General features: G+C 48.3%; 1 protein-coding gene across 1 annotated transcript in view; it reads left to right on the top strand.

The window, feature by feature from the left end:
• The window catches only part of LOC138249318 (transient receptor potential cation channel subfamily M member 2-like), a 369,646-nt gene that overhangs the window by 53,139 nt on the left and 288,749 nt on the right, over positions 1 to 27,758 (top strand). The window contains exon 4 of the mRNA XM_069203277.1: positions 16,663 to 16,843. Coding sequence (XP_069059378.1) covers positions 16,663 to 16,843 — 181 coding nt within the window. The remainder of the gene's footprint in view (positions 1 to 16,662; positions 16,844 to 27,758) is intronic.

Raw genomic sequence — 27,758 nt, 5'->3', positions numbered from 1 at the left:
CGGGGTGGTTCTTCTCCTGCAGGAGGTGGGGGTCTGGTGGGCTGCTGCTGTGCGGGGGCCTCCTGTCCACTAGCGCCGGCGGAGGTGGTTGGCTGTTCTTGGTCCAGGCTAGTGGCAGGGGCCCTTGGGTGTTGTTGAGTGTCCGCCCTGGTGTTGACGAGGTCCTGCAGCAGCCCTACCATGGTAACCAGGGTGGTGTTGATTGCTCTGATGTCCTCCCTGTACCCCCGATAGTGTTCCTCCTGCAGTACCTGGATCTCCTGGAACCGGGCCAGTACCGTCGCCATCGTCTCCTGGGAGCGGTTGTATGCTCCCATGATGGTGGTGAGGACCTCGTGGAGAGTGGGTTCCCTGGGCCCGTCCCCCCCCTGTCGCACAGCTGCCCTCCGAGTTGCCCTGTTTCCCTGGGCCTCTGCCCCCTGGCCGGTGTGCCCACTACCACTGCCCCCAGGTCCCTGTTGTTGTTGGGGTGGTGGGTTATCCTGGGTGCCCTGTAGTGGTAGACACACCGCAGATTGACGCGCCCTGGAGACAGAGGCATGGGCCCGCTGGGTGGGAGCTGTGCTGGTGTTCCCAGAGGGGTTTGGGTCTGTAGTGGCCTGGGCCTGTGTGAGGGGAACCGACTGTCCAGAGGTCCCCGATGGTCCGGGCTGGTCATCGGTGTCCAGGTCGACAGAGCTGCTGTCATCGCTGACGGCCTCTTGGGTGGGGGGTGTGGAGAATTCTGGCCCCTCCGCCGCGGTGTGTTGACGGTCGGGTCCTGCAGGGGTATAGAGGTATGGTTATAGTTTCAATGTGTGGCATATGGGTGTATCTATGGGTTCTCGTGTCCCCAAGTGCTGGCATTCGTGTGTGGGGGCTTTGGTGAGGGTGGCTTGTGGGGGGGATGTGTATATGCATTGGGCATGCTTTGGTGATGGGTGTCCATGCTTAGTGGACGCATGCAGGCCTAGGTTTTGGGATGTGTGGGTTGTGATGGTGAGACATTGGCGGGGAATAGGTGTGCTGGGGGTGGGGGTGAGGATGGTGGTGGGGGTGGGGGTGAGGGTGGGGTTCGAGGATGGGGGTGAGGGTTGGGGTATGATTTGGCATGCAGGTGGGGGGGAAGCAGTAGTGAAGCTTCAACTTACCAGTATCCATTCCTCCGCCGACTCCTGCGAGGCCGTCAAGATGCAGGATGTTCAAGACTTCCTCCTCCCATGATGTGAATTGTGGGGGTTGAGGTGGGGGTCCTCCGCCAGTCTTCTGCACGGCGATGTTGTGCCTGGATACCATGGAACGCACCTTCCCCCGTAGGTCGTTCCATCGCTTCCTGATGTCTTCCCGATTTCTGGGGTGCTGTCCCACAGCGTTGACCCTGTCGACAATCCTCTGCCATAGCTCCGTCCTCCGGGCAATGCTGGTGTATTGTATCTGTGTGCCGAACAGCTGGGGCTCTACCCGAACGATTTCCTCCACCATGACCCTGAGTTCTTCGTCTGTGAAGCGGGGTTGTCTTTGGGGTGCCATGGGGTGGTGTGTATGATGTGTGGGGTGGAGTATGTGTAGTTAAGTGTGTTGAGTGTGGTGGTGTGTGTTGTTTTGTGTGTGGATAGTGTGTGGGTGATGGTGTTGAGTGGCTGTGGCTGTTAGTTTGTGGATGCTGGTGTCTCGCTCTGGCCTTCTTTCAGAATTGTTTTGCGTAGGGGTTTGTGGGTGATGTGGGTGGGTGTTTTATATTGTATTGTGTGTGTGGGAGTGGTGTGTGTATGTGTATCAGGTGTGTGGGATTCAAATCGTCCAATGTGGCTGGGTTTTGTTCGTTTGTGTGTATTCTGACCGCGGCGGTGTGTCCCGCCAATGGAATACCGCGTTTGAATGACCGCCGCGTGGATTCGTGGGTCGTAATGGCATGGGCGTATTTCTGTTGGCGTGGCGGTGGAGGTTTTGTCACCTCCACCTTTCCGCCGACCGCTGGTCTGGCGGTCGGTTGTGGCTGTCGGATTTTCGGAGGTTTGCCTTCTGCGGGTCAGAATGACCGTGGCGGGTTTCCGCGGCGGTGTTATGGCGGTATTCTGACCGGCGGTAAGTGCATTTTACCGCCGGGGTCAGAATGACCACCATAGTCCTGGCCTTTCGTGTGAGCACTGCACTTTACCACTGCAACTTCAGCTGGCACTTGAATGGCATGTAACAACTCCCTTATTCTCTCCCCATTTTTCACTGGGGATCCTGAAGAAGTCAGGAAACCTCTCTGTGACCATAGTTGTCCAAAGTCATGCACAATCCCAAACCCGTATTGGCTATCAGTGTAAATGGTGACTTTCATCAATGCAGACAATTGACATGCTCTAGTAAGGGCTACAAGTTCTGCTACTTGTGCAGAATAGACTCCTTGGAGCCATCCCGCTTCCAAGACCCCTGTCACAGTACATACAGCGTATCCTGCTTTCAAAATTCCCATCCCATCTCTTAGACACGAACCATCAACAAAAAGAATTTGGTCATTTTCATCAAGTTTTGTATCTTTGATGTCCGGTCGGGGTTTTGTGCAAAATTCAGTCACCTGAAGGCAGTCATGCTCGACGTCTTCAGCGTTCTCAATTTCAGCATTTTCTCCAGGAAGCAAGGTAGCTGGATTCAACGTAGTGCACCTTTTCAGCTGCACATTCGGTGAGCCCAGAATAGTCGTTTCATACCTTGTGAGTCTTGCTCCAGTCATGTGCTGCGTTCGGGAGCGGGTCAAAAGTATCTCAACTGAGTGAGGGACCATGACTGTTACTGGGTGTCCCATCACTATTCCTTCACTCTGAGTGAGGCTGATACCAACTGCTGCTACGGCGCGCAAACACCCTGGGAGTGCTGCTGCAACCGGATCCAAAGTAGCTGAAAAATACGCTACTGGTCTGTTTACGCCACCATGGGCTTGAGTCAAGACAGACAAAGAACATGCATCACGTTCATGGCAAAACAATGTGAAAGGCTTCGTGTAATCAGGCATACCTAAAGCTGGAGCCCTACACATGCATTCCTTCAATTCAACAAAAGCATCCATCTCATCCCCTTTCAGTTCGATCTGATCCAGGGCATCCTTCTGGGTCAATTTCAGTAAAGGCTTTGCTAGAGACGAGAAGTTGGGAATCCACTGGCGACAGTATCCCACCATTCCCAAAAACTTTCTCACCTCCTTCCTTGTCTTTGGTGGACTCATTTGAAGTACACTTGTAATTCTTTCCTTCATTATTCTCCGTGACCCTTTTTCTATCTGGTGACCCAAGTATTTCACTTTCTTCTGACAGAACTGCAGTTTGGAAGGAGACACCTTGTGTCCATTCCCTCCCAAATGGTTCAACAGAGCAATGGTATCGGCGGTGCAGCCACTTTCTGTCTTTGATGCAACCAGTAAGTCATCAATGTACTGTACTAGGGTTGACTCGAATGGCAACTCTAACTCTTCCAAATCTTTCTTTACGACTTGATTGAATATCGACGGTGACTCAGAAAACCGCTGAGGAATTCGGCACCAACTGTACACTCTGTCTAGGAATTTGAAACAAAAGAGGAATTGGCTGTCCTCGTGAAGAGGCACAGAAAAGAATGCTTGTGACAAATCGATGACTGAGAACCACTCAGCTTCGCAAGGAATCTGGAACATTATCACAGCTGGATTCGGTACGACAGGGCAGCACTTTATTATGATGTCATTTATTTTCCTCAAATCCTGCACAAGTCGGACTTTCCCACTTGGCTTTATTAGTCCCATTATCGGTGAATTACATGGGCTGCTTAACACTTCTTTCAGTACTCCCTGCTTCACGAATTCGTCAATAAGTTGGGCAACTTTCATGAGGGTATCTTGTGGCATGTGGTATTGTGGGGTTCCCGTGTCAACCAAGAATGAAACACGATGACCCATTACTCTTCCCTCTACGTACGGACCCCTTTGATCGACTTCCAGGGATGCCGCAAGCACACAGTCTCCTTCTTCTCCTGAACTTTCACTCTCCCATACGTTGTTTATTCCACTCTCACTGTGTAATGGGAACTGTTGTACTGTGCCTTTTGTACTCATTACCTGACCCGTTACCTGTGGAGGAACCATCACTTGCTGCTGACTCATTGGTGCCAAAGGTATTTGCATTTGCTGATTAGGTACCAAAGGTAACTGCTGTTGCATCGGCTGCATCTGCGTCATCTGCACACGGGGCATCTGCATCTGCTGCGGCTGCATAGGTTGTAATCCCTGCAATTGGTTTATGGTCTGAAAATTTGGGTTTGGACCTCTCATTTTCGGTCCTCTCATTGTCTGAAATGCATTGACATCATTGTTTTGCTGACCAACACCTACACCTGCACCTGCACCTTCCTGCACCACCATCGGACACTCGCGTTTCCAATGACCTACGTTTCCGCACGCGTGACACGGCATCACTTTCTTCATTGCCTGCACACCTGTCACAACAGTGTTCAAATCCGGACCATTATTCACAAAACCTCCTCTGCCTCTGCCTCTGGCCTGTGGCTGAAACGCCATGTTTCCTTGCAACTGCGGCTGCTGTTGCTGAAACGCCATGTTTCCCTGCAACTGCGGCTGTGGTTGCGATACCTGTTGTTGAAACCCTTGCATCCCTGGCAACCCTTGCAGTCCTTGCAGACCTTGCAAGCCTGTCTGAGCCGCCTTAAGCTGCATCATCATCACCTTCTCTTTCAGCTTTTTCTGTTTCACCTCAATTTCGTCGCTACAGTATTTCGCATAAGTCAAGACTTCATCAATCGGTTTCGACTGCCAGCAGATCAAATGCAATTTTATCATCTGACTTATCTCTGGTCTCAGCCCTTCCACAAATCTGAACACAAAATGAAGCATATCTTTCGCCTCAATTGCTTCCGTGCCACTGTAATTCTTGAACGCCTTCAACAACCTCTCATAGTAACTATGAATCGATTCTTTAGCCTCTTGGGCAGTTCGATCAATTTTCTGCCAATCCACATTTTTCGCGGCAACCTTCGTCTTCAAATGCTCAATCACCTTATAGTACAGACACATCACCATAGGTGATGGTGCACCCGTCTCTCTGTCTCTCTCTGGTTCACTTGTCGGCCAACCTACAGCTCTTTTGCAATCCTCCCACAAATCTGCCGGAACCACAATCTCGAATAAAGTGTTCAGGTCTTCCCAGAGACATTTGGCAAGCTTCACAAACCTATCAGTCTGTTGATACCATTCGATCGGCTTCTCCCTCAGTTTGGGAAAATCATTCGTAAAAGACTGAATATCGCTCCTGTGCCATGGTACATGTACTAATTTTCCCCCTGCTGTCTCCCTCATTGGTAACATGGTTACGGTCTCGCTGCTCTGCGGTCTTTTCTCATTGTGCTCTGTGGCACTGTCCCTCCTCTTATCCTTCCTTTTTCCCCATCTGCTTTCCCACTTGTCTAAGCACCTCCACACTTGTGCACTCTGCAACAATTCTCTAAGGTGTGCCTTCATGCCTGCTGATCTCATGTGTTCAAAATCTGTGGTCCCAAAATCCAACCTATAGCTCCTGCTCAAGTGTTTCGTCTTGCCTATGTCAATCCCGTTCCTGTCTGCTACTTCCTGCAAACTTTTATGTACCTTGTTTACCTCTTTCGTGATCTTCGACATAGATACCTCAACTCCTCTTCCGTGTAGGACTCTAACCTGTTCACACCCATATTCCCTTCCACCAATTCTTGTGCTTCCATGTTCAGCCTCATCCTGCTCAAGTAATCTTCTCCTTTCCCACTGTCTGAACTTTGTGTGGAATTTAAACTGTTGAACCATTGTGTCAGCTGTTGCGCATTTACACCCATCAGTGTAGCATTCACATCGACTGCCATCGATGGTTGCGGCAACTTTTCAGTGTTCGATGTTAATGGTATTATCAGTGGGGGGCTCGACCTCACCAGTGTTGACTGAGCACATATGGGACTAAACTCCATCAGGGACCCAGACCCAGTTGGCTGAGCCGCTATCGGAGTTATCCCTGGAGTGTTTTCTATGCACCTTCTTTCTGTCCCATTCTGCAGCATTTGTCCCTGACTGCTCATACCTAAGTTAGGCTGACTATACAAAGGTACCACTGGACCTACAGTAATGGGCAGTGATATTGCATCTGGATTCTGTCCATTCCCCATGTTCTGAGGCATGTTCATTCCCACACCATGGGTCATCATTGTTGGCATGCCCATCTGGCTCCCCGTCATTTGAACATGTGCGTTTCCTCCCTGCATCTGCTTTTGAGGCATCATAAACTGAGTTGATTCAGCTTGTGCCATTGTTGGGTTGTAACCATTCTGTACGCCCCTTACGGTCGGATCTAGAATCATTCCTCCACTGTTATCATTGCTGTAGTACCCTGGCATCTGCGGCTGATAATGTTCTGCTGGTTTCAACACGGGCACATCTGGATACATTCTCCTGACCTGCGGTATCTGCGGGGTGAGCAGTAAACTCGGATCCTTAGATCCCGATGGTGCTCCTGGATTCTGCGTTTCACTGTTCTGTACCGATGCCGGAGGGGCAGAACTGGTACTTGGACCTTGTCCATTCTCTGCATAAGGTGGTGGACGGTCGTTCAGCAATTGCATTATCAACTCCTCATCCTCTAACTCCTCTTCTCTTCTCAACTTTTCCTCGTCCTCTCTGTCCTTGTGACTGTTCCTGTCTGTCTTACAGGTAGCTTTCTTACCTGTCTCCTCTTCATCCTTAGTAATTGCGGGGAACAATTTTATTCCCTGCAATACATCTGACCTCCACACCTTCTGCGCATTATCCCACCTAGCATCCGCTAGTGTCTTTTCTACCTTCCTCATCCTTGTTTCAAACTTGTTCTTCTGTTGCTGTCTAGCCATGAGTTCCCAGATTGCTAGAGCCTCAAACTGTGCTGGCCTTGGAGGCACCTTCATGTCATACATCGTAAATCTCAAATTCTCTAGGACCCTTATATTGAATGTCCCATGTATCGGGAATGCTACGCTCCCATGTTTCTCTGTCCACTTGTGCCATTGCTTTAGCCAAAGACACGGAGCTACCCCTTTTTCCTCCATTACAATGTAAGCTGGTGTGCCCTCGGGCGGCGTCTCCTCTCCTACGCTCGCTTTGATGTAAGACTCTCCCTTCATCGCGCTCCTGAATGCTTTAAGGAATTTCATCTTTCTCGTCTTTTATTTAACCAAGTTTATAATCAATAGGTAACTTTTGTTTCACAAAGTTTGTAATCAATAGGTGACTTTAATTCCCAGAATGCTCTTTACCTGCCTTTCCCCTTCCAATCGAGTCCCACGGACTGCGTCCAATCCGTGCGCGACCCTTCTCTCCAACCAACCTATCCCAGCGCGGCTCTTAGTGACGTCACACTCACACACACTGCGGCTGACAAAGCCTCGCGGCTAGTCCTCCTTCACTCAGTTCCTCCCGTAACAACTTTTTGCATGTATCGCGAGCTACCAAAAACTAAAACAGATCTGTCGGTTTACTACAGGAAGGGTAACATAATCGCTTCAGGACCTTAGGGACTTTTCACTAACCTCGGCCACTATTCGATCTCTTTCACCAGCCTCGGCCGCTATTCGGTCTTTCTCAGTCCCCACATTCGCAAGCAAATCTGACCCGCAGACCTACTCTCAACTTGTCAATGATCTGTTCTAGTGCACTTAGAATCTTGTCAAAGCCCGAAGTCGAAGTTCCTATCACTCCCTAACACACGTACCCACTCGTTGACCACGCCCGATCAACCTACTAAACCGCCCAGACCACAACATGGATCAACATACTCCGGAGTCTCTTGACCTCGCAGGGCCCGTCTCAACAACAACAACCACGTGGACCTTTTTATGCACAAAGCGCCAGACACATATGAAGTTCGACGACTTCCCTACTCTCACACTCGGAGCCGCACCTCCGCTATCTCTATGAAGTTCGACGACTTCTCTACTTCTACACTCGGAGCCGCACCTCCGCTATCCTTAAAAGAAAATCCTCGCAACCTTTTCACACACCCTGCGGCAATAAGCTGTGCAAGCGCAAAACCCTAACTTCACTCATACCATCACTAGTACCGCCAACGCTGTTTCCACATCTCCTTTCTCTCCATTCGCAAGCTCCGAGATCCCGGGAAAGTCGCGGTGGACCTAGCCCATCATCATCTTGTCAATTATTTTCATCCAAGAAAATATAATTAAACTTCTCGAATGAGACCTCAAAATGCGTAACCGTTAATTCAACACCATGTACTCTAATGGTACAGGGTCCCAAAAGACGTAACCGTCCTCTGCTACCATCTACTGATAGACCGGAACGTGGTAACAATTTACCTGCGTTCGGACGCTCTTTAGGTCGATGAATCTTTTGACTAAGTGGGAACTCTCTGTACTATTAATCGATCAATCACATCAAATCGATGATCAATAACGAACATAGGCAACCCCTTGAACAACATAACACTTAACAATTAATCCAGAATACATTTCGGCGAACCCTGACCTTTCAGTCAGGAATAATCACACCAGTTTATTGCAAGGTTAGTGAATTTATTTCCCTATATTAACAAAGCTAGCACAATATAGATGTGTCTCAACACCAAATGATAAACATAAATGAACATTAATAGCTGTCCATATCGTCGAAACAAGTGTAATCTATGTAGCATTTGAATCACAAGGCATTCGATAATGGCAATGCAAAGCACTAATACGATAATCTGTTATGAACTAATGGCATACATTTAGTCAGCATAACAAGATCTCCAATTGCATCGTGCGACACGTGGAATCCTCATCTAACCTCAAATTAGCATCAGCATGTGGGACTTCATGCAAAACAATTTGGCAACATCAATTTGGAAAACTCCTAGCTAGGGTCTCTATCAAAATCAGCAGTTGGTTACCTAAAAGAAACACAATGCAATTTTACAATTTCCTTTCATAATTACCAATTCCGATCAGCAATCAATGAATTCTTCGTCTCACAGGTATCGTTTCTCGATCATCATAGGCGCCGTTTCGATCGGCACGGGACTGGGCAAAGGGGCAGGGGTGAACGGGGCAATTGCCTCACGGCGGCAAGGTAAAACTACTACTTCATGCAAAGGGACAAATCAAAGTTAAAGTCTCTAGGGCAAGAATCATTAAAGTCTCTTTCTCTCGACTAGAGAAAGCATCAAAGTCTCTCAAAATGGCGTCGCAGCAAAGTGGGCCATAATAGCTACGAAGTCAAAATGGCGGGATGTCCGAAGATAGAGAGAGCTTTCCTCTCGTGCACCTGGGTTTTATAGACAACAGTTCAAGTCCAGTAGGGTCTCCATTGGAGGGTTCATAGGTTAGCTTCAAATTGACCAATCAAAAACGACAGTTCTCAAGCTTTTACTTAAGCATACATTATCCTTGGAGATGGGTACGTAATTTGCAACATTGTCTCTCGATTAGCTTACTCTCAGAGCCTCCATTGTCCGCACCTGCAAGTCGACCTTGAATTAAAGAGAAAATATGCCAGGCTGGCACTAACTTTAAGATAAGCATGTGAACAGTTTCTGTGGAAAAGTACAGCTTCAAGCTAAAATACACGTTTAATAGCACAGTGGAAAAATACGAACATTTAAACCGTGAGACCAGGCAACTAGGCCAAAGCCTCCGCTAAAGTAATGCTAAGCTAAGGCATTTCAAATAAGCAAATCGTAGCACACGTTTATGATTATGTCGGATTAGTGCAATTCTACCACACCACGTTACATAAAGCACGCGTATAAATGATGGCAAACTACTCTGAGGGCACATTTTGTCCCCGTACAATCTTTATTAATTCGGTTAATGTCACACATGATTATGTCAGCACTACGTTTATGCGTTAATAAATCAAAACCTTCATTTTCTGCTTCATCATATCCACTAATGGATCTATACTGGGGAGGAAGAGATGCGTGGCAGGCTTCAGATAAACATCTAAACAAGGCCCTTGTGTTTACTTTTAGATATTCCCAGTTGAACCTCTGACACTTTTGAGCCCTCTGGTGACATTACATGAAGAGTAAGTTACTTCAACTCCTCAAAAACAATAACCAAAGTAAACATAAGTGATGACAAAAAACATATATAAAGTCAGAGCTCAATAATATATCAAAATAATATCTTTTACTGCCAAAAAATCATATCCAATCTCCTAATATAAACATATTCTACATGAAACTCCAACCTAATCAGTCTACATTCATCTTTCATTATTCTGGGGTATCACCTGCCTCCCTTCACATAGTGTTATAAACGAGCATCCCATCCGTGAAAGGGTATTTCAACCCCTTCACCCTGTGAAGGGAACTGACAGGTTGTGTCTTGTATACTGCTTACTGCTGGCAGACAGTTCTGTCTCTGGCACAAAACAACGAATATCCAGTAATACAATAGCACTACCATCCCATTACGAGTCTACCTCTTCGCACATCCTTTTTCATCATTCTACTCCTAGCCTTCCCCCGACCTTTCTGTTAGTCAGCCAGCAACTCAGATGGAGGTGTGGTGAAAGTGGCATTCTATACTAATTAGCATGGCAGGTTTAAATTAGGATGGTAAATGGCAATATTTTCACTTTTTGCTGCAGCTATATTCAGGGCCACTGGAATTATGTGCAGAGAGGATCAAATTATGCTGCAGGGTTGACCAATTTATGTGGCAAGAAAAGTCCTGTTATGCATTTACAGCGCCAATAGCTCTAACTCAAGCAAATGCGAGACCTATTGCATTGCAAATGCTTGTTTAATGATCTTGTTTTCTCTACTTTATTAAATCATTTTGTAATTTATTTTGTGTTCTTGACTTTGAAATTCTTGCTAGTGCTTGGACGTAACATGCACAATAATTGGGATTGCCTGCTCCTTGTTCATAGGTACCAGGTGTTCAGTATAGATTTAACCTAACCAATGTGGATTTATTATGTTATGCCTGTTGCTAGCGGTAGCAATTATTACGCCCGTTCCTGGCAGGAGCAATATACAATAACTGAATTTCACACTTCAACATATTGTATGTCAGGTGCAATATAATTATTAGAATACCATTCTGAGGGCCATGGAATCAGGGAGGGGTTACTGGGCCCAAACGAGGGGTGGGGAGGAGGGGGGGGGGTTTTGGGGGATTGAGGCCTTTTTACTACTGCTGGGCCTACTATTGATCCTGTGAAACTGGGCAATGTACCCCTTCAGCACTTAGCTCTCAGGAACAGAGTAGGGGAAAGTGAATATCGGGAAGTGGACGAGGGCTCACAACTCAACAGAAGTGCAGCAATAAATCATTGTCGAACCAAATACTCACTTTTATGAAAAAAGAGAAGTATTTTATTTTACAGTTATCACCACAAATTAAAATACGACATTCACAAACAAGTACTCAGTCCTCTATGAGATTGGGTCTTAAGAGTGTCGTAGGATGCTCCTTCTGCCTCACTCACTCCTTGCTGAGTGATAGTGGTTATTCCCCTTTCACTATCTGCAACATCCATAGAATGCCCCCCTAGAGTGGGGCACACCCACAAGAGTATACTCCGACTCTATATCAGAATTACAAGTGTTCCAGGGCTATCTAGAAAGCCAGTTCCCCTGGGGCTCAGCGGCCTGAATTTTGTCTTATCCACAGCTGCAGGATTGGAGCATCTGCAGTCCCTGCAGCATTTCTTCTGTGGGTGCCAGAGCAGTGCCTATGGTTCAGGTGAGTTCAGTGCACGTGGACCAGGCTGGCTGCACTTAGCAATCCCTGAGCTTCCTCACACGAGGTTGTGCCCCCCCAGCGACCGTAAGTTCCTCACGGCTCTTCTTGGCAGGGTAAGTCTTTTGCTCCATCCCTCGGTAGAGAGAAGCTGGTGTGAAGTTCCTGATGTTGGTCCCACATCCTGGTATAGGTGCACAGTGGGTCCCATGATGGCCTCACTCTTTTGGTGATGGTCCTGGACAGGTTTCACTGCTTGCTAGTTCTGGTGACTTTCTGTGGCATACTGGGTGACCTTTCTTCTACTGCACATGTGCACCAACCGTATCAGCACGGCAGATGCCTGCACGTGGCCCCTCAGAGCAAACAGGGTCACCATCTCTTCACCACCCAAGGGCTATGCCCCACTCCACATGGCAATCCATCCACAGAAGCTCCTTCTGGCATACTGTTAGAAATGGGGGTCTTTGGTTGAAAGTCAGGTTGCCCCCTGTCCATGCAAGGACCCTCACCGTAGTCAGGGCAAAGGAGAAACACCCAGTTAACCCCTGCTCACCCCCTTGGTAGCTTGGCATGAGCAGAAAGGCTTAACCCAGAGACAAGGGGTTTCTACCAACACACACAGTAATACAGTGAAACACTACAAATGGACACCACACAGGTTTAGAAAAATAGTAAATATATATCTAAATAAAACAAGACCAAATACGATAAAAATCCGCCAAACACAAGTAAAAACACGACTTTAGCAATTAAAAACACAAAAATAATGCCTAGAGGCACAAATCCTGCAATCGCATGTTAAAGCGGCATCGTGATGGAGTCGTTTTCCACCATGCAACACCACTGGCACCATTTACGGAGTCACACGGACCCCAAGTACAGTACCTTAGCGAAACCTGGGGAAAACAGGTCGGTGCAGGGAGTAGGGTAGCAAGGCATTGCTGGATCTGATGCAGCATCGGTTTTGCTGCTGCTGGACGAAGGAGCGGAGGTGTCATGAAGATGTGTCGGGTCCCTGGGCACCTCCAGCAAAGTCAAAGTCTGGCGGAGTCACGATGCTGCAGGGTGACCTCATGGGGTCACGTCACAGGCACTGCGACGGAGTTGGGTGTCACGAACGTCGAATGTACAGCACTCCAACTCACAAGTTCATGTGGACCTCAGCAGCTGAAGCGACGTTGAGCCTGTGTTAACCGTGGAGTTGTCGTGCCTCTGCGAGGTCCACAGATCCAGGTGTAGGTGGCGTGGCGGCCTTGGTACAGTGATGTCCTTAGCGAAGTCATCTAGCATCTTGTCACAGGTTTTCACCAGAAATTTACTTCCAGGGGCCCAAAAACTGGAATGGCACCCTCTGGCAAGCTAGAGTCCACAGAATGCAGACTCAGAGACTGGTTGGTGAAGCCTTTGCTGTTCCTGAGGCTTCAAAAACAGGAGGCAAGCTCAGTCCAAGCCCTTGGAGATACCTCTCAAGCAGGAATGCACAGTAAAGTCCATTCTTTGTCCACTTTCACAGGCAGAAGCAGCAGCTGCAGGTAGCCCAACAAAGCACAGTGACAGGCAGGAGCAGCACCTCTCCTCAGCTCTTCTCCTGGCAGAGATTCCTCTTGAATCCTTGAAGTAATCTAAAGTCGGGGGTTTTGAGTCCAATACTTATAACCCCTTCTGCCTTTGAAGCTGCCCAACTTCAAAGAAAAGTCTCTGTTGTTTACAGGATCCTGTCATGCCCAGGCCTGGCCCCAGACACATACCAGGGGATTGGAGACTGCTTTGTGTGATGGCAGGCACACCCTTTTCAGGTGTAAGTGACCACTCCTCCCTCCAGCCTAGTCAAGGTGGCCTGTCAAGATATGCAGGTTACACCCCAGCACCCTTTGTGTCACTGTCTAATGGAGATGCACAAACAGTCCAACTGTTGTTCTGACCCAGACAAGGAATTCACAAACAAGCAGAGTCACAGAATGGTTTAAGCAAGAAAATGCCTACTTTCTAAAAGTGGCATTTTCAAACTAACAATCCAAAAACCAACTTCACTAAAATATGTATTTTTAAATTGTGAGTTCAGAGATCCGAAACTCCAAATTTCTCTCTGCTCTCAAAGGGAAACTGCACTTTAAGGATATTTAAAGGCAGCCCCCATGTTAACCTATGAGAGAGATAGGCCTTGCAACATTGAAAGACACATTCGGCAGTATTTCACTGTTAGGACATGTAAAAACACACCAGTACATGTCCTACCTTCAACATACACTGCACCCTGCCCATGGTGCTACCTAGAGCCTACCTTAGGGGTGCCTTACATGTATAAAAAGGGAAGGTTTGGGCTTGAAAAGTGGGTACACTTGCCAAGTCGAATTGGCAGTTTAGAATTACACACACAGACACTGCAGTGGCAGGTCAGAGCCATGTTTACAGGGCTACTCATGTGGGCTGCAGGCTCACTAGTGGCATTTGATTTACAGGCCCTGGGCACCTCTAGTGCACTTTACTAGGGACTTACTGGTAAATCAAATATGCCAATCATGGATAAACTAATCACCAATATAATTTACACAGAACGCATATGCACTTTAGCACTGGTTAGAAGAGGTAAAGTGCCCAGAATCCTAAAGCCAACAAAAACAGGCCAGAAAAAATAGGAGGAAGGAGGCAAAAAGTTTGGGGATGACACTGCAAAAAGGGCCAGGTCCAACACACATACATTGATTTTCCACTGGGCCTCGCTCCCTTCAACCCTCTCCTCTTCCACACAGGCTATACTGGTCTTGGCAAGCAGGCAGGCACAGATGTTCCAGGCTCCAGGGCAGGTGGTCTTGGATTCCCTGGGTGATGTCCTCTCACCCAGCTAGAAGACTTGCAGGCCTTTGCCCCCAGTCCTGGTCACAGCCAGAAGTCTTGCAGAGCTTCTCCTCCTTCCACAGCCTGACTGGTTACATGACAGCTGACAATTTTTGGGGTCTTAAGTTTAAAGTCAATTTCCGGACACCAGATGTGATTTTGAAGTGCCCACTCCTTTGTCCTCTCTTCTTCTTGAAAACAGTCTATCACAGCAGGAGTGTCTCTAAAGCTGATGGCCCCACAACACAGGCCGTAGGAGTGACTTTAGTTCACAGCTGGATGTCAGTCACAGCGCTGTGTGTATCAAAAGGTTACCCCATGGGCTCAGCCGTAATCTTTATGATCCTCTTATCAGCCGCATCTCCTTCCTGAGATGTGCCCTTGGTCCTTCCTTCTGTCCTCTCACTGAATCAAAGAGCACCCTTTGAAGTACACTGAAGAGCCCGGCCCTCCCTTCATCCATTGTGTCCCCACCCAGCTGACAGGAACACAGCAATACACAACAGGGGATTCCTCAACCTCCTCTCCTCATGTTTCACCTTGCAGGTCTCCCAAAATGGAACCCATGGTCTGCCACGTATTGTACCATTCACAGACACACATACACGGAGCACATATGTTCAACATGTGGACACACTGCACAGTACTGCATTATCTCTGTATCGTACCATTCCCAGGCACACATACACCTAGCGCAGGTACACCACTCCTGTGCAGCACTCCACACCAAACCGATGTAGGTCAAGGGTGAGTTAAGCAAACTGCTTTGGCAGGCTTTAGAGGGGTGCTACTAGTGAGGGGTGCTGACCTGAAGGTGGGGCACTGACCTTGATGGGGGCAGGGTGTTTAGCAGTAAGTTATGATTTAAAAGCACTTGTTGTTGAATTCCTTGTGCATCCAGCTTTCAGGGAGCAGCAATAAAAATGTCAAAATAACTATTGCCATCAATGTACCTTATAGGGACAGAGATGAAGTTTTATCTAGTGGCAGCCTTGACTCGCTATAAAGTAGCACAGTGGGTTAATAAGCCTGCTGCAAGGAACAGATCTGTATTTTATGTGAATAGCTGAGAGCATGATCATTTACCTGCACTTTAAAGCAAATTAAATGTATGTGATAAAGGGGCTGTGGAAAGATGAGGGACGCTTTTGCCGGGTGGTAGTGAGGGAATCCAAGGAGGAGGTTACAAGGGCTGCGGGTGCAGGGGGCAAAAAAGATTTTCATATCAGTCATCACTAGTGCTGAAGCCGGCCCTGCAAACAGCAGCAAAACTTTGATTGAGTGAGCCTCTAGGCCTCACTCCTGTGACACGGGTTAAAAAAGACCTGTTCACCCCTACTGATCATTACTGGGTATGCTCCCACCCCCGCACCCGTGCAACTTAACTCCTGGTAAAGGCAGGAGCCTTTCACCACTATGAGGCTAGCACTTTGTGTGGCCCTCTTAGTCCAAAAAGCCTGCAATCCATGAGATAGGCCTATGTCATGGCGCACACACACGAGCCACGTTTGCCTATGACAACAAAAATCAGCATTAGGGATCCATACATAAGTACAGTTGGGCACTCAGGGCTGAGGTGCATACCCATTACCATACAGAGGACTTTTCAGACCCAACAGTAATCTTTTTAGGCCAAAACTTTATGTCACAAACTGGAGTGTGCTATTTCCCTTGTGAAATACACTACTTACCTGACATCTATATGGGTGTTTTGGAGTACTCATGGTGGAGTGAATGAGGCTGAGCTCTGGTTCAGTGTTACTTTCCTAGCCTACGGCCTGCTGGGCAGAAGATGTTCTGACAACCCTTTCTAGTCTCCTTGTGTGTTGGACTGAGCTGAATTTCGGAAATGAAGCAACAAAGAGAACTAAGTTATGACTTTTTAGTCATTTGGTTTTTAGAAAGTGCCATCAGTTGCTTACAATGTCTCTCCAGGTTTTACTGTGCATGTTTGTATATGTTCACTAAATCCATGCTCAATGGTCTGATCTGGGACAGGCATTAACGCTACCCATGGCCCCAACAATGATTGGGAACAGTCTCTGGGAAGACCCTGGGCTCTGTCACTTTAACTGGGGCTCTGACCTGCCACAGAAGGTAGGACTTTAAAACTGTGCCCCTTGGTATTTGTAGGGGCACCAGCCAGCTGAGTACATACTGGATGAGAAGAACCAGGGACGGCTGTGCTGCCTGGACACTGACCACTCGCACTTCATTCTGGTGGATGATGGAAGCCAAGGGAGATATGGCGTAGAGATCCAACTACGTACACAATTGGAGAAGTATATATCTGAGCAAACTGTGACAAAAGGAGGTAAGACCACTTTTGTTATGTGGAATTGTCCATATCATAAATTACGTTCAACATGAAAACACTCATGATCTGTTTCTTTTCGTAATGCCTTTTGGTCCAACTGCGAATACCTTCTTTGTGTTGCCTGTTTTGATGTTTCATTGTTGATACCCTGTCTTCTATTGCAATAATGATTTACGTATAAGATATTGGTACTAAGGCGTTCTTCTTGTTTGTATTTAATAGTATTTGACTTTCCCATGCTATACTGAAGTAGTGATATCTGATCTCCCTCATTTCCATTTAATCACACCTCTTGTGCTCAGTGCAACCAGTGTCCTCGGAGCAGCAAAATTGTGTGATGTTCAGAGACAATGGAGAATTAGATAAAAAGGCTAGGCAACAACTGGATTAGAAGGTATATTTTAACCCATTTCCAGAAAGAGCAGTGACACTTGGACACAAAGATCTCATATGGTGAAGATTTAGCTTAATACAGACTCTTTGCTTCTGTTTCATGTTAGAACCAAGATTGGCACACAGACCCAGGACACCGACGGATGGGAGGAATTCACAGACTTCTGACCTTCTGTGTACCAGACCACATTTGATTGTTGCCACAATAATATACATATAATTCCGGTTCAACACCACGTGATGCATCCATTACCTTGCCAAAGCAACTGAGCAGATGTATTGCCCATGTGAAACGGGTTGGAAAAGTTTAGTCTTGTACTCTCGTGTGCATAAAACCCTTAAGAACATACCTTTGAAACTCATTAAATATTTTCATTTATCACAATTTGTGTGTGCTGGAACTTGCAACTTTTAGAAAATTACTTTGTCAAAAGGACATTGCCAGGCACAACCCTCACAAACTCACAGCAATAACTAATGCTCTTCAGAAAAGTGGTTAACAGGCCTTGTTCTAGACTATGTTAAGCCCATATCGAGCCTACTCTGTCACCAGTCACACCGATTTGACCTCCAGCGTGGCTTGGAACCTATATCTATGTTATGGAACATCATATTAACATCACTTTTATTATTTGTTTGAGAGATGAGATTGAAGAGCCACTTTGAAACAGGACCTTCAGAGGAGTGATAAATTGGGTTAGTAGAAGAGGGGTGTGAGCAGCAGCTGCAATCCTTGTTAGGGTGAACCGCAAAAGTCACTAAATTAACCTGCGCTTAACCTTCCGGTAGCCTGACATAAAAGCAGTCATGGTTAACTTAGAGGAAATGCATAAGATATTTATGCATCATACAAACATAATACACAAAAGTAATAAAGATAAAACACGGGGTGGAGTTTAGCACCCAGGCAAGATTGAGGTCCACTAGAAGAGTTCCTGCTGGTGCACAGCAAATGGGCCTCCTCCTGCTACCATCCGAGGGGGCTGCCACCTGAAAAGGGGTGCCCTGATCACAGGGGGCTGCTCCTGCCTGTGGGGACTGAAGAATCAGCCAGTGCGCTCCTGCACTGTGGACCCGGGGTTGCTGAGGCCTTGGCTGACACCTGCTGACTTCCGAATGCGGCCCCACTGCCAGTGTGACTGCCTTAGGGGGCCTGATGTAAACCTACCTGGTCCGTGGGGGACAGAGGTGAAGCGATCTGCTGTCCCAGGACAAAAGGAGCCAAGCAGCGACAGTGCCATGTCAGACCTGCCCTGACTTCCCGCCCCGTGGCTCGGCCGGAACACTCGGAGACCCGAAAGGGGCCAGGCTGTGACAACACCTCCACAGTTGCGGGTACGGAGCATGGTGCCATGTTTTCTGGAACAATTACCTCAGCTGGGCAATACATGCTTTGTGCTAGCAGCCATATCCTCTGCAAGGGCGGAGGCCGGTGAGGGAGACCGCACTTCCTCTGGCAGGGAAGTGTGTCTGACCCTCTGAGATGCTCCCTGGGAATACTTCCTAACTTGTCTCGCTTGGGTACAGAGTACCACCCTGTTTGTGCCAGGCAGGGACCCAGTGCTCATAAGTATGTGCCCTGTATGTGTTCCCTTTGTGATGCCTATCTGTCTCACTGAGGCTCTGCTAACCAGAACCTCAGTGGTTATGCTCTCTCTGCTTTCCAAATTTGTCACTAACAGGCTAGTGACTAAATTTACCAATTCACATTGGCATACTGGAACACCCTTATAATTCCCTAGTATATGGTACTGAGGTACCCAGGGTATTGGGGTTCCTGGAGATCCCTATGGGCTGCAGCATTTCTTTTGCCACCCATAGGGAGCGCTGACAATTCTTACACAGGCCTGCCACTGCAGCCTGAGTGAAATAACGTCCACGTTATTTCACAGCCATTTACCACTGCACTTAAGTAACTTATAAGTCACCTATATGTCTAACCTTCACCTGGTGAAGGTTGGGTGCCAAGTTACTTAGTGTGTGGGCACCCTGGCACTAGCCAAGGTGCCCCCACATCGTTCAGGGCAAATTCCCCGGACTTTGTGAGTGCGGGGACACCATTACAAGGGTGCACGATACAGGTTGGCAGGGGCTCCTGTTTTCCCTGTACTCTTCAGTGCTTCTTGGACTTGGTCCCTTTCTTCCACAGGTCTTCAGGTCCACTAATCCATCATTGGTGTCTTGCAGTCTCTTCTGGTTCTTGCATAATCTATCACGACTTCTTGTGTTTCAGGAAACTTACTGTGATTTACGCCTGTTTTCCTGGGCTCTGGGGTGGGTTCTGTTACTTACCTTTGGTGTTTTCTTACACTCTCAGTGCCCCTCTACACACTACACTTGCCTATGTGGGAAACCGACTTTCGTATTCCACTATTTCAGTATATGGTTTGTGTTCCCCCCAGGTCCATTGCAAGCTATTGTGATTTTCACTATTTGCACTGGTTTCTAACTGTTTACTTACCTGTTTTTGGATTCTAGTGTATACGCTGTGTATATTACTTACATCCTATGGGAGTATAGTCTCTAAGGTCTTTTTGGCATTTATGTCACCAAAATAAAGTACCTTTATTTTTGTAACACTGAGTATTTTCTTTCATGTGTGTGAGTACTGTGTGACTACAGTGGTACTGCATGAGCTTTGCATGTCTCCTAGGTAATCCTTGGCTGCTCATCTACAGCTACCCCTAGACAGCTTGGCTTCTAGACACTGACTACATTTCACTAATAAGGGATAACTGGACCTGGTATAAGGTGTAAGTACCTGTGGTACCCACTACAAACCAGGCCTGCGTCCTACAGGAGAGCTTAAGTGTCACCCCATACTCATCCCAGGTTAGCCTCATGAACACAGGCATGAAATTGGTGCCCCTGTCAGACACCATCTCCTTGGGGAACGCCATTCAGGTAAAAATCTCCATCAGGGCCGGCCCTAACCACTGCAGGCGCAGTCACAGATCTCGGCAGTATGGCCTCTGGCTTTCTGGTGTCATCGTCCACCAAAGCCAGGATAAACCTGTTGCCTAAGATAGTTTTGAGGTCAAGGGGCCCAACAATGATAGATAACGGCCTTGAGCTTTTTCCCTGTTTTCCCACTGGCCTAGCAGTTAAGACATGCCCTAGAAGCATTTGAGGCTGTCTTCGCCCAGGGCCAATAAAAGCAGGTTGCAAGTTTGGCAAATATCTTGCCCTTCCCCATATGTCCTGTCAGGGGTATGTCATGAGCCAGTGCCAGTAGGAAGGCTCTGTAGCACTGGAGGACCACCAATAAAGTAGTTGCCATAGTCTAAGGAGCCTTAGACTCACTATATAGGAGGTAATTCCCCCAATAAATCAGGTGCTCTACAGAGGTGGGCCGGCTGCCTGGGACTCAGCTTGCTGCTAAAGCCCTCTAGAGTTGGGCACTTCTTCTGTGCTCTACAGACCTCCTCCCTAATCTGCCTACCCTCTACTTGCCAACCAGCAAGCTCAGGTAGGTCTCACAGGGTGACAATATCTTCCCTGGTTTGGTTCATGGTACCTTCCTGTGGCACCCCTTCCTCCTGAACCACAGGATTTTCAGAGGCTGGTTTCCCATACCCCTTGCCTTCCCTTTCTTGGCAGCTATCTGGTCCATTTCCAAGGTGTAGGAGGCTGGCCTGGCTTATAGTAGGTACCCTGTGGTACTTACACCTTGTGCCAGGTCCAGTTATCCCTTATTAGTAGATTAGTAGTGTTCTAGCAGCTTAGGCTGATAGAGGTAGCTATAGCAGGGCAGCTTAGGCTGAACTAGGAGATATGCAAAGCTCCTACTATACCCCTTATATCACTTAGCACTATATCATAAGAAACACAATACTCAGAGTTACTAAAAATAAAGGTACTTTATTTTAGTGACAATATGCCAAAAGTATCTCAGAGGATATACTCCCTTAGGAGGTAAGTAAAATACACAAAATATACACACAAACCAAAATCAGGTAAGTAAACAGTTAGAAAAGTAGTGCAAACACTGTAGATTACAATAGGATGCAATAGGACACAATAGACCTAGGGGCAACACAAACCATATACTCCAAAAGTGGAATGCAATCCACAAATGGACCCCAGGCCTAGTGTAGTGTGTAGAGGGTCACTGGGAGTGTAAGAAAACAGTAAGGGTGTCCAAGATACCCCACGCCAAGACCCTGAAAAGTAGGAGTAAAGTTACCCTACTACCTCAGAAAGACAGTAAAGTCGAGATAGGGGATTCTGCAAAGGCAACAACTGACTGAAAAGCACTGAAGATGGATTCCTGGACCTGAGGACCTGCAAAGGAAGGGGACCAAGTCCAAGAGTCACGCAAGTGTCCAGGGGGGGCAGGAGCCCACTAAACCCCTGATGAAGGTGCAAAAGGGCTGCCTCCGGGTGGAAGAAGTCGAAGATCCCGCAACAACGGAAGGTGCCAGGAACTTCCCCTTTGGTCAGAAGAGGTCCCACGGCGTGCTGGAGGATGCAGAGTTATTTCTACGCAGAAAGACCGCAAGCAAGCCTTGCTAGTTGCAAGAGTCGCAATTGAAGATAATGGCTGCTGCCCGGACCCAGGAAGGACCAGGAGGTCGCCCCTTGGAGGAGGAGACAGAGGGGGCACTCAGCAACAGAGAGAGCCCACGCACAACAGGCAGCACCCGCAGAAGCACTTGAACAGGCGTTCAAGAAATCTGAGCACAGCGGTCATCTCAAAAGAGGGTTTCACGAAGCCGGTGGTCAACTCAGTGAGTTGAGCAATGCAGGATGGAGTGCTGGGGACCTGGGCTGTGCCGTGCACACCGGAATCCTTGCAAAAGTGCACAGAAGCCCTAGAAGCTGCAGATGATGCAGTACACAGGATTACTGTCCGGCAGGGGAGGCAAGGACTTACCTCCACCAAATTTGGACAGAAGGACCACTGGACTGTTGGGGTCATTTAGATCCAGCTCCTGGGTTCCAGGGACCATGCTCGTCAAGATGAGAGGGGACCCAGAGGACCGGTGATGCAGAAGTTTGGTGCCCGCGTTAGCAGGGGGAAGATTCCATCGACCCCCGGGATATTTCTTCTTGGCTTCCAGTGCAGGGTGAAGGCAGACAGCCCTTAGAGCATGCACCACCATGAAATAGTCGAGAAAGCCGGCAGGATTAGGCGCTACAATGTTGCTGGTAGTCGTTTTGCTACTTTGTTGCGGTTTGGCAGGCGTCCTGGAGCAGTCAGCGGTCGATCCTTGGCAGAAGTTGAAGAGAGAGATGCAGAGGAACTCTGGTGAGCTCTTGTGTAGGAGGCTGGACTGGCTTGTAGTGAGTACCAAGGGGTACTTGCACCTTGCACCAGGCCCAGTTATCCCTTATTAGTGTATAGGGTGTCTAGCAGCTTAGGCTGATAGATAATGGTAGCTTAGCAGAGCAGCTTAGGCTGAACTAGGAGACGTGTGAAGCTACTACAGTACCACCTAGTGTCATATGCACAATATCATAAGAAAACACAATACACAGTTATACTAAAAATAAAGGTACTTTATTTTTATGACAATATGCCAAAGTATCTTAGAGTGTACCCTCAGTGAGAGGATAGGAAATATACACAAGATATATATACACAATAGCAAAAATATGCAGTATAGTCTTAGAAAACAGTGCAAACAATGTATAGTTACAATAGGATGCAATGGGGAAACATAGGGATAGGGGCAACACAAACCATATACTCCAAAAGTGGAATGCGAACCACGAATGGACCCCAAACCTATGTGACCTTGTAGAGGGTCGCTGGGACTATTAGAAAATAGTGAGAGTTAGAAAAATAACCCTCCCCAAGACCCTGAAAAGTGAGTGCAAAGTGCACTAAAGTTCCCCTAAGGACAAAGTAGTCGTGTTAGAGGAATAATGCAGGAAAGACACAAACCAGCAATGCAACAACTGTGGATTTCCAATCTAGGGTACCTGTGGAACAAGGGGACCAAGTCCAAAAGTCACAAGCAAGTCGGAGATGGGCAGATGCCCAGGAAATGCCAGCTGCGGGTGCAAAGAAGCTTCGACTGGACAGAAGAAGCTGAGGTTTCTGCAGGAACGAAAAGGGCTAGAGACTTCCCCTTTGGTGGACGGATCCCTCTTGCCTTGGAGAGTCGTGCAGAAGTGTTTTCCTGCCGGAAGGACGCCAACAAGCCTTGCTACACGCAAATCGTGCGTTTGGCGTTTTTGGACGCTGCTGGGGCCCAGGAGGGACCAGGAGGTCGCAAATTGGACCTGAAGAGAGAGGGAACGTCGAGCAAGACAAAGAGCCCTCACTGAAGCAGGTAGCACCCGGAGAAGTGCCAGAAACAGGCACTACAATGATGCGTGAAACGGTGCTCGCCGAAGTTGCACAAAGGAGTCCCACGTCGCCGGAGACCAACTTAGAAAGTCGTGCAATGCAGGTTAGAGTGCCGTGGACCCAGGCTTGGCTGTGCACAAAGGATTTCTGCCGGAAGTGCACAGGGGCCGGAGTAGCTTGCAAAGTCGCGGTTCCCAGCAATGCAGCCCAGCGAGGTGAGGCAAGGACTTACCTCCACCAAACTTGGACTGAAGAGTCACTGGACTGTGGGGGTCACTTGGACAGAGTCGCTGGATTCGAGGGACCTCGCTCGTCGTGCTGAGAGGAGACCCAAGGGACCGGTAATGCAGCTTTTTGGTGCCTGCGGTTGCAGGGGGAAGATTCCGTCGACCCACGGGAGATTTCTTCGGAGCTTCTGGTGCAGAGAGGAGGCAGGCTACCCCCACAGCATGCACAAGCAGGAAAACAGTCGAGAAGGCGGCAGGATCAGCGTTACAGAGTTGCAGTAGTCGTCTTTGCTACTATGTTGCAGGCTTGCAGGCTTCCAGCGCGGTCAGCGGTCGTTTCCTTATCAGAAGGTGAAGAGAGAGATGCAGAGGAACTCGGATGAGCTCTTGCATTCGTTATCTAAAGTTTCCCCAGAGACAGAGACCCTAAATAGCCAGAAAAGAGGGTTTGGCTACCTAGGAGAGAGGACAGGCTAGCAACACCTGAAGGAGCCTATCACAAGGAGTCTCTGACGTCACCTGGTGGCACTGGCCACTCAGAGCAGTTCAGTGTGCCAGCAGCACCTCTGTTTCCAAGATGGCAGAGGTCTGGAGCACACTGGAGGAGCTCTGGACACCTCCCAGGGGAGGTGCAGGTCAGGGGAGTGGTCACTCCCCTTTCCTTTGTCCAGTTTCGCGCCAGAGCAGGGGCTAAGGGGTCCCTGAACCGGTGTAGACTGGCTTATGCAGAATTGGGCACATCTGTGCCCAAGAAAGCATTTCCAGAGGCTGGGGGAGGCTACTCCTCCCCTGCCTTCACACCATTTTCCAAAGGGAGAGGGTGTCACACCCTCTCTCAGAGGAAGTTCTTTGTTCTGCCATCCTGGGCCAGGCCTGGCTGGACCCCAGGAGGGCAGCTGCCTGTCTGAGGGGTTGGCAGCAGCAGCAGCTGCAGTGAAACCCCAGGAAGGGCAGTTTGGCAGTACCAGGGTCTGTGCTACAGACCACTGGGATCATGGGATTGTGCCAACTATGCCAGGATGGTATAGAGGGGGCAGTTCCATGATCATAGACATGTTACATGGCCAGATTCGGAGTTACCATGGTGAAGCTACATATAGGTAGTGACCTATATGTAGTGCACGCGTGTAATGGTGTCCCCGCACTCACAAAGTTCAGGGAATTGGCTCTGAACAATGTGGGGGCACCTTGGCTAGTGCCAGGGTGCCCTCACACTAAGTAACTTTGCACCTAACCTTTACCAGGTAAAGGTTAGACATATAGGTGACTTATAAGTTACTTAAGTGCAGTGTAAAATGGCTGTGAAATAACGTGGACGTTATTTCACTCAGGCTGCAGTGGCAGGCCTGTGTAAGAATTGTCAGAGCTCCCTATGGGTGGCAAAAGAAATGCTGCAGCCCATAGGGATCTCCTGGAACCCCAATACCCTGGGTACCTCAGTACCATATACTAGGGAATTATAAGGGTGTTCCAGTAAGCCAATGTGAATTGGTAAAAATGGTCACTAGCCTGTTAGTGACAATTTGGAAAGAAATGAGAGAGCATAACCACTGAGGTTCTGGTTAGCAGATCCTCAGTGAGACAGTTAGGCACCACACAGGGAACATATACATGCACACCTATGAGCACTGGGGCCCTGTGTGACAGGGTCCCAGTGACACATACATATAGGCCACAAACCTATGAGCACTGGGGTCCTGACCAGCAGTATCCCAGTGACACATAACAAACATACTGAAAACATAGTGTTTTCACTATGAGCACTGAGGCCTGGCTATCAGGATCCCAGTGAGACAGTGAAAACAGTGACAAACACCCTGACATACACTCACAAACAGGCCAAAAGTTGGGGTAACAAGGCTAGAAAGAGGCTACCTTCTCACATCTTGCATTCGTTATCTGAAGAGAAACCCACAGGAGAGACCCTAAATAGCTCTCAGAGGAGGATTGGCCACCTAACCAGGTAAGCACCTATCAGGAGGAGTCTCTGACTTCACCTGCTGGCACTGGCCACTCAGAGGCCTCCACTGTGCCCTCACACCTCTGCATTCAAGATGGCATTGGTCTGAGACACACTGGAGGAGCTCGGGGCACCGCCCCTGGGGTGGTGATGGACAGGGGAGTCGTCACTCCCCTTTCATTTGTCCAGTTTCGTGCCAGAGCAGGGGCTGGGTGATCCCGGAACCGGTGTAGACTGGCTTATGCAAGGAGGGCACCATCTGTGCCCTTCAAAGCATCTCCAAAGGGAGAGGGTGTAACACTCTCTCCCAGAGGAAATCCTTTGTTCTACCTTCCTGGGACTGGGCTGCCCAGACCAAGGAGGGCAGAAACCTGTCCGTGGATTTGGCAGCAGCGGTAGCTGCAGAGAAAACCCCAGAGAGCTGGTTTGGCAGTACCCGGGGTCCATGCTGGAGCCCCAGAGATGCATGGGATTGTCCCCCCAATACCAGATTTGGCAGGGGGGGGACAATTCCATGATCTTAGACATGTTACATGGCCATATTCGGAGTTACCTTTGTGAAGCTACATATAGGTATTGACCTATATGTAGTGCACACGTGTAATGGTGTCCCCGCACTCACAAAGTCCGGGGAAATTGCCCTGAACTATGTGGGGGCACCTTGGCTAGTGGCAGGATGCCCTCACACTAAGTAACTTTGCACCTAACATTCACTAAGTGAGGGTTAGGCATACAGGTGACTTAAAAGTTACTTAAGTGCAGTGTACAATGGCTGTGAAATAACATGGACGTGATTTCACTCAGGCTGCAGTGGCAGTCCTGTGTAAGAATTGTCTGAGCTCCCTATGGGTGGCAAAAGAAATGCTGCAGCCGATAGGGATCTCCTGGAACCCCAATACCCTGGGTACCTAGGTACCATATAATAGGGAATTATAAGGGTGTTCCAGTGTGCTAATCAGAATTGGTGAAAATGGTCACTAGCCTATAGTGACAATTTTAAAGGCAGAGGGAGCATAAGCACTGAGGTTCTGATTAGCAGAGTCTCAGTGACACAGTTAGTCACTACACAGGGACACACATTCAAGCCACAAACTATGAGCACTGGGGTCCTGGCTAGCAGGATCCCAGTGACACAGGCAAAAAGAAACTGACACACAAGTAAAAATGTGGGTAACATGCCAGGCAAGATGATACTTTCCTACACAAGGCTTCCGGACTTCCTGACTCTGCTCTTGGACTGCCATGGCCTGGTACCCACTCAGGCAACCCTAACTTCTCCAGGTGTGACCTAAGCTCCTTTTCTTTTCAGATAGTGTGCTCCAAATAATTTCCTAACAGACAATCTACAGGCATGCCAGGGCTCACAGCTACATTTACAGAACCTAAGACCCCCCCCACATGCTCATAGGACACCAGAGCCACTCACTAGTGACCCTCCCAGTTGCCTACCTCTACAACCTGGGGAAATGTTTTGGGAATTACTTACACTGAGGACACCAGATGACATCTTACAGTAGTCATACTGCTTCCTATGTCCCTCAGAGCCATTGATGGTGACCTACTGCCTGTACTTGGAAGTATTGGAAGGTGTGTGGACTTGGGGCACCTTCTCTTTGTCGCACAGGGACACTAGGGTAACCTCTGACCCCACACTATCTGGAGCAATCTCCTCCCCAAAAGCTACTCCAGCCAACACTTGGGCCTGCCTAACAGTGGAGGGTAGTGCCCCCTGGAAACATGTGGCATCCTCCTTCACATACCCATACTTGCAGAACTATTTTGGGGGCCTTGAGAGAACTCTTGGATTTTCTCTCCCCTCTCCTTCTTCTGGTGGAGACCCTGACTACCCTTTTGAGAATCCCCCTCAGATGCCTTTTTGGACACTCTGATCCTGACCCAGAGGTCCACCTCCTTTGTAAGCTCCCTGGTGTCAGCTAGGTGTTGATGCAGCTCTGTAAAGCAAGTACTGAGCAAGTTATATGGTTGACAGATCTGACATGGAAAATATCTATATAAAGATAAAGCTTATCCTTT

This window comes from Pleurodeles waltl, chromosome 8 (assembly GCF_031143425.1).
Source record: "Pleurodeles waltl isolate 20211129_DDA chromosome 8, aPleWal1.hap1.20221129, whole genome shotgun sequence".
Taxonomy (NCBI): Eukaryota; Metazoa; Chordata; class Amphibia; order Caudata; family Salamandridae; genus Pleurodeles; species Pleurodeles waltl.
The sequence above is the reverse complement of the archived record's forward strand: the minus strand, read 5'-3'. Positions and strand labels throughout refer to the sequence as shown.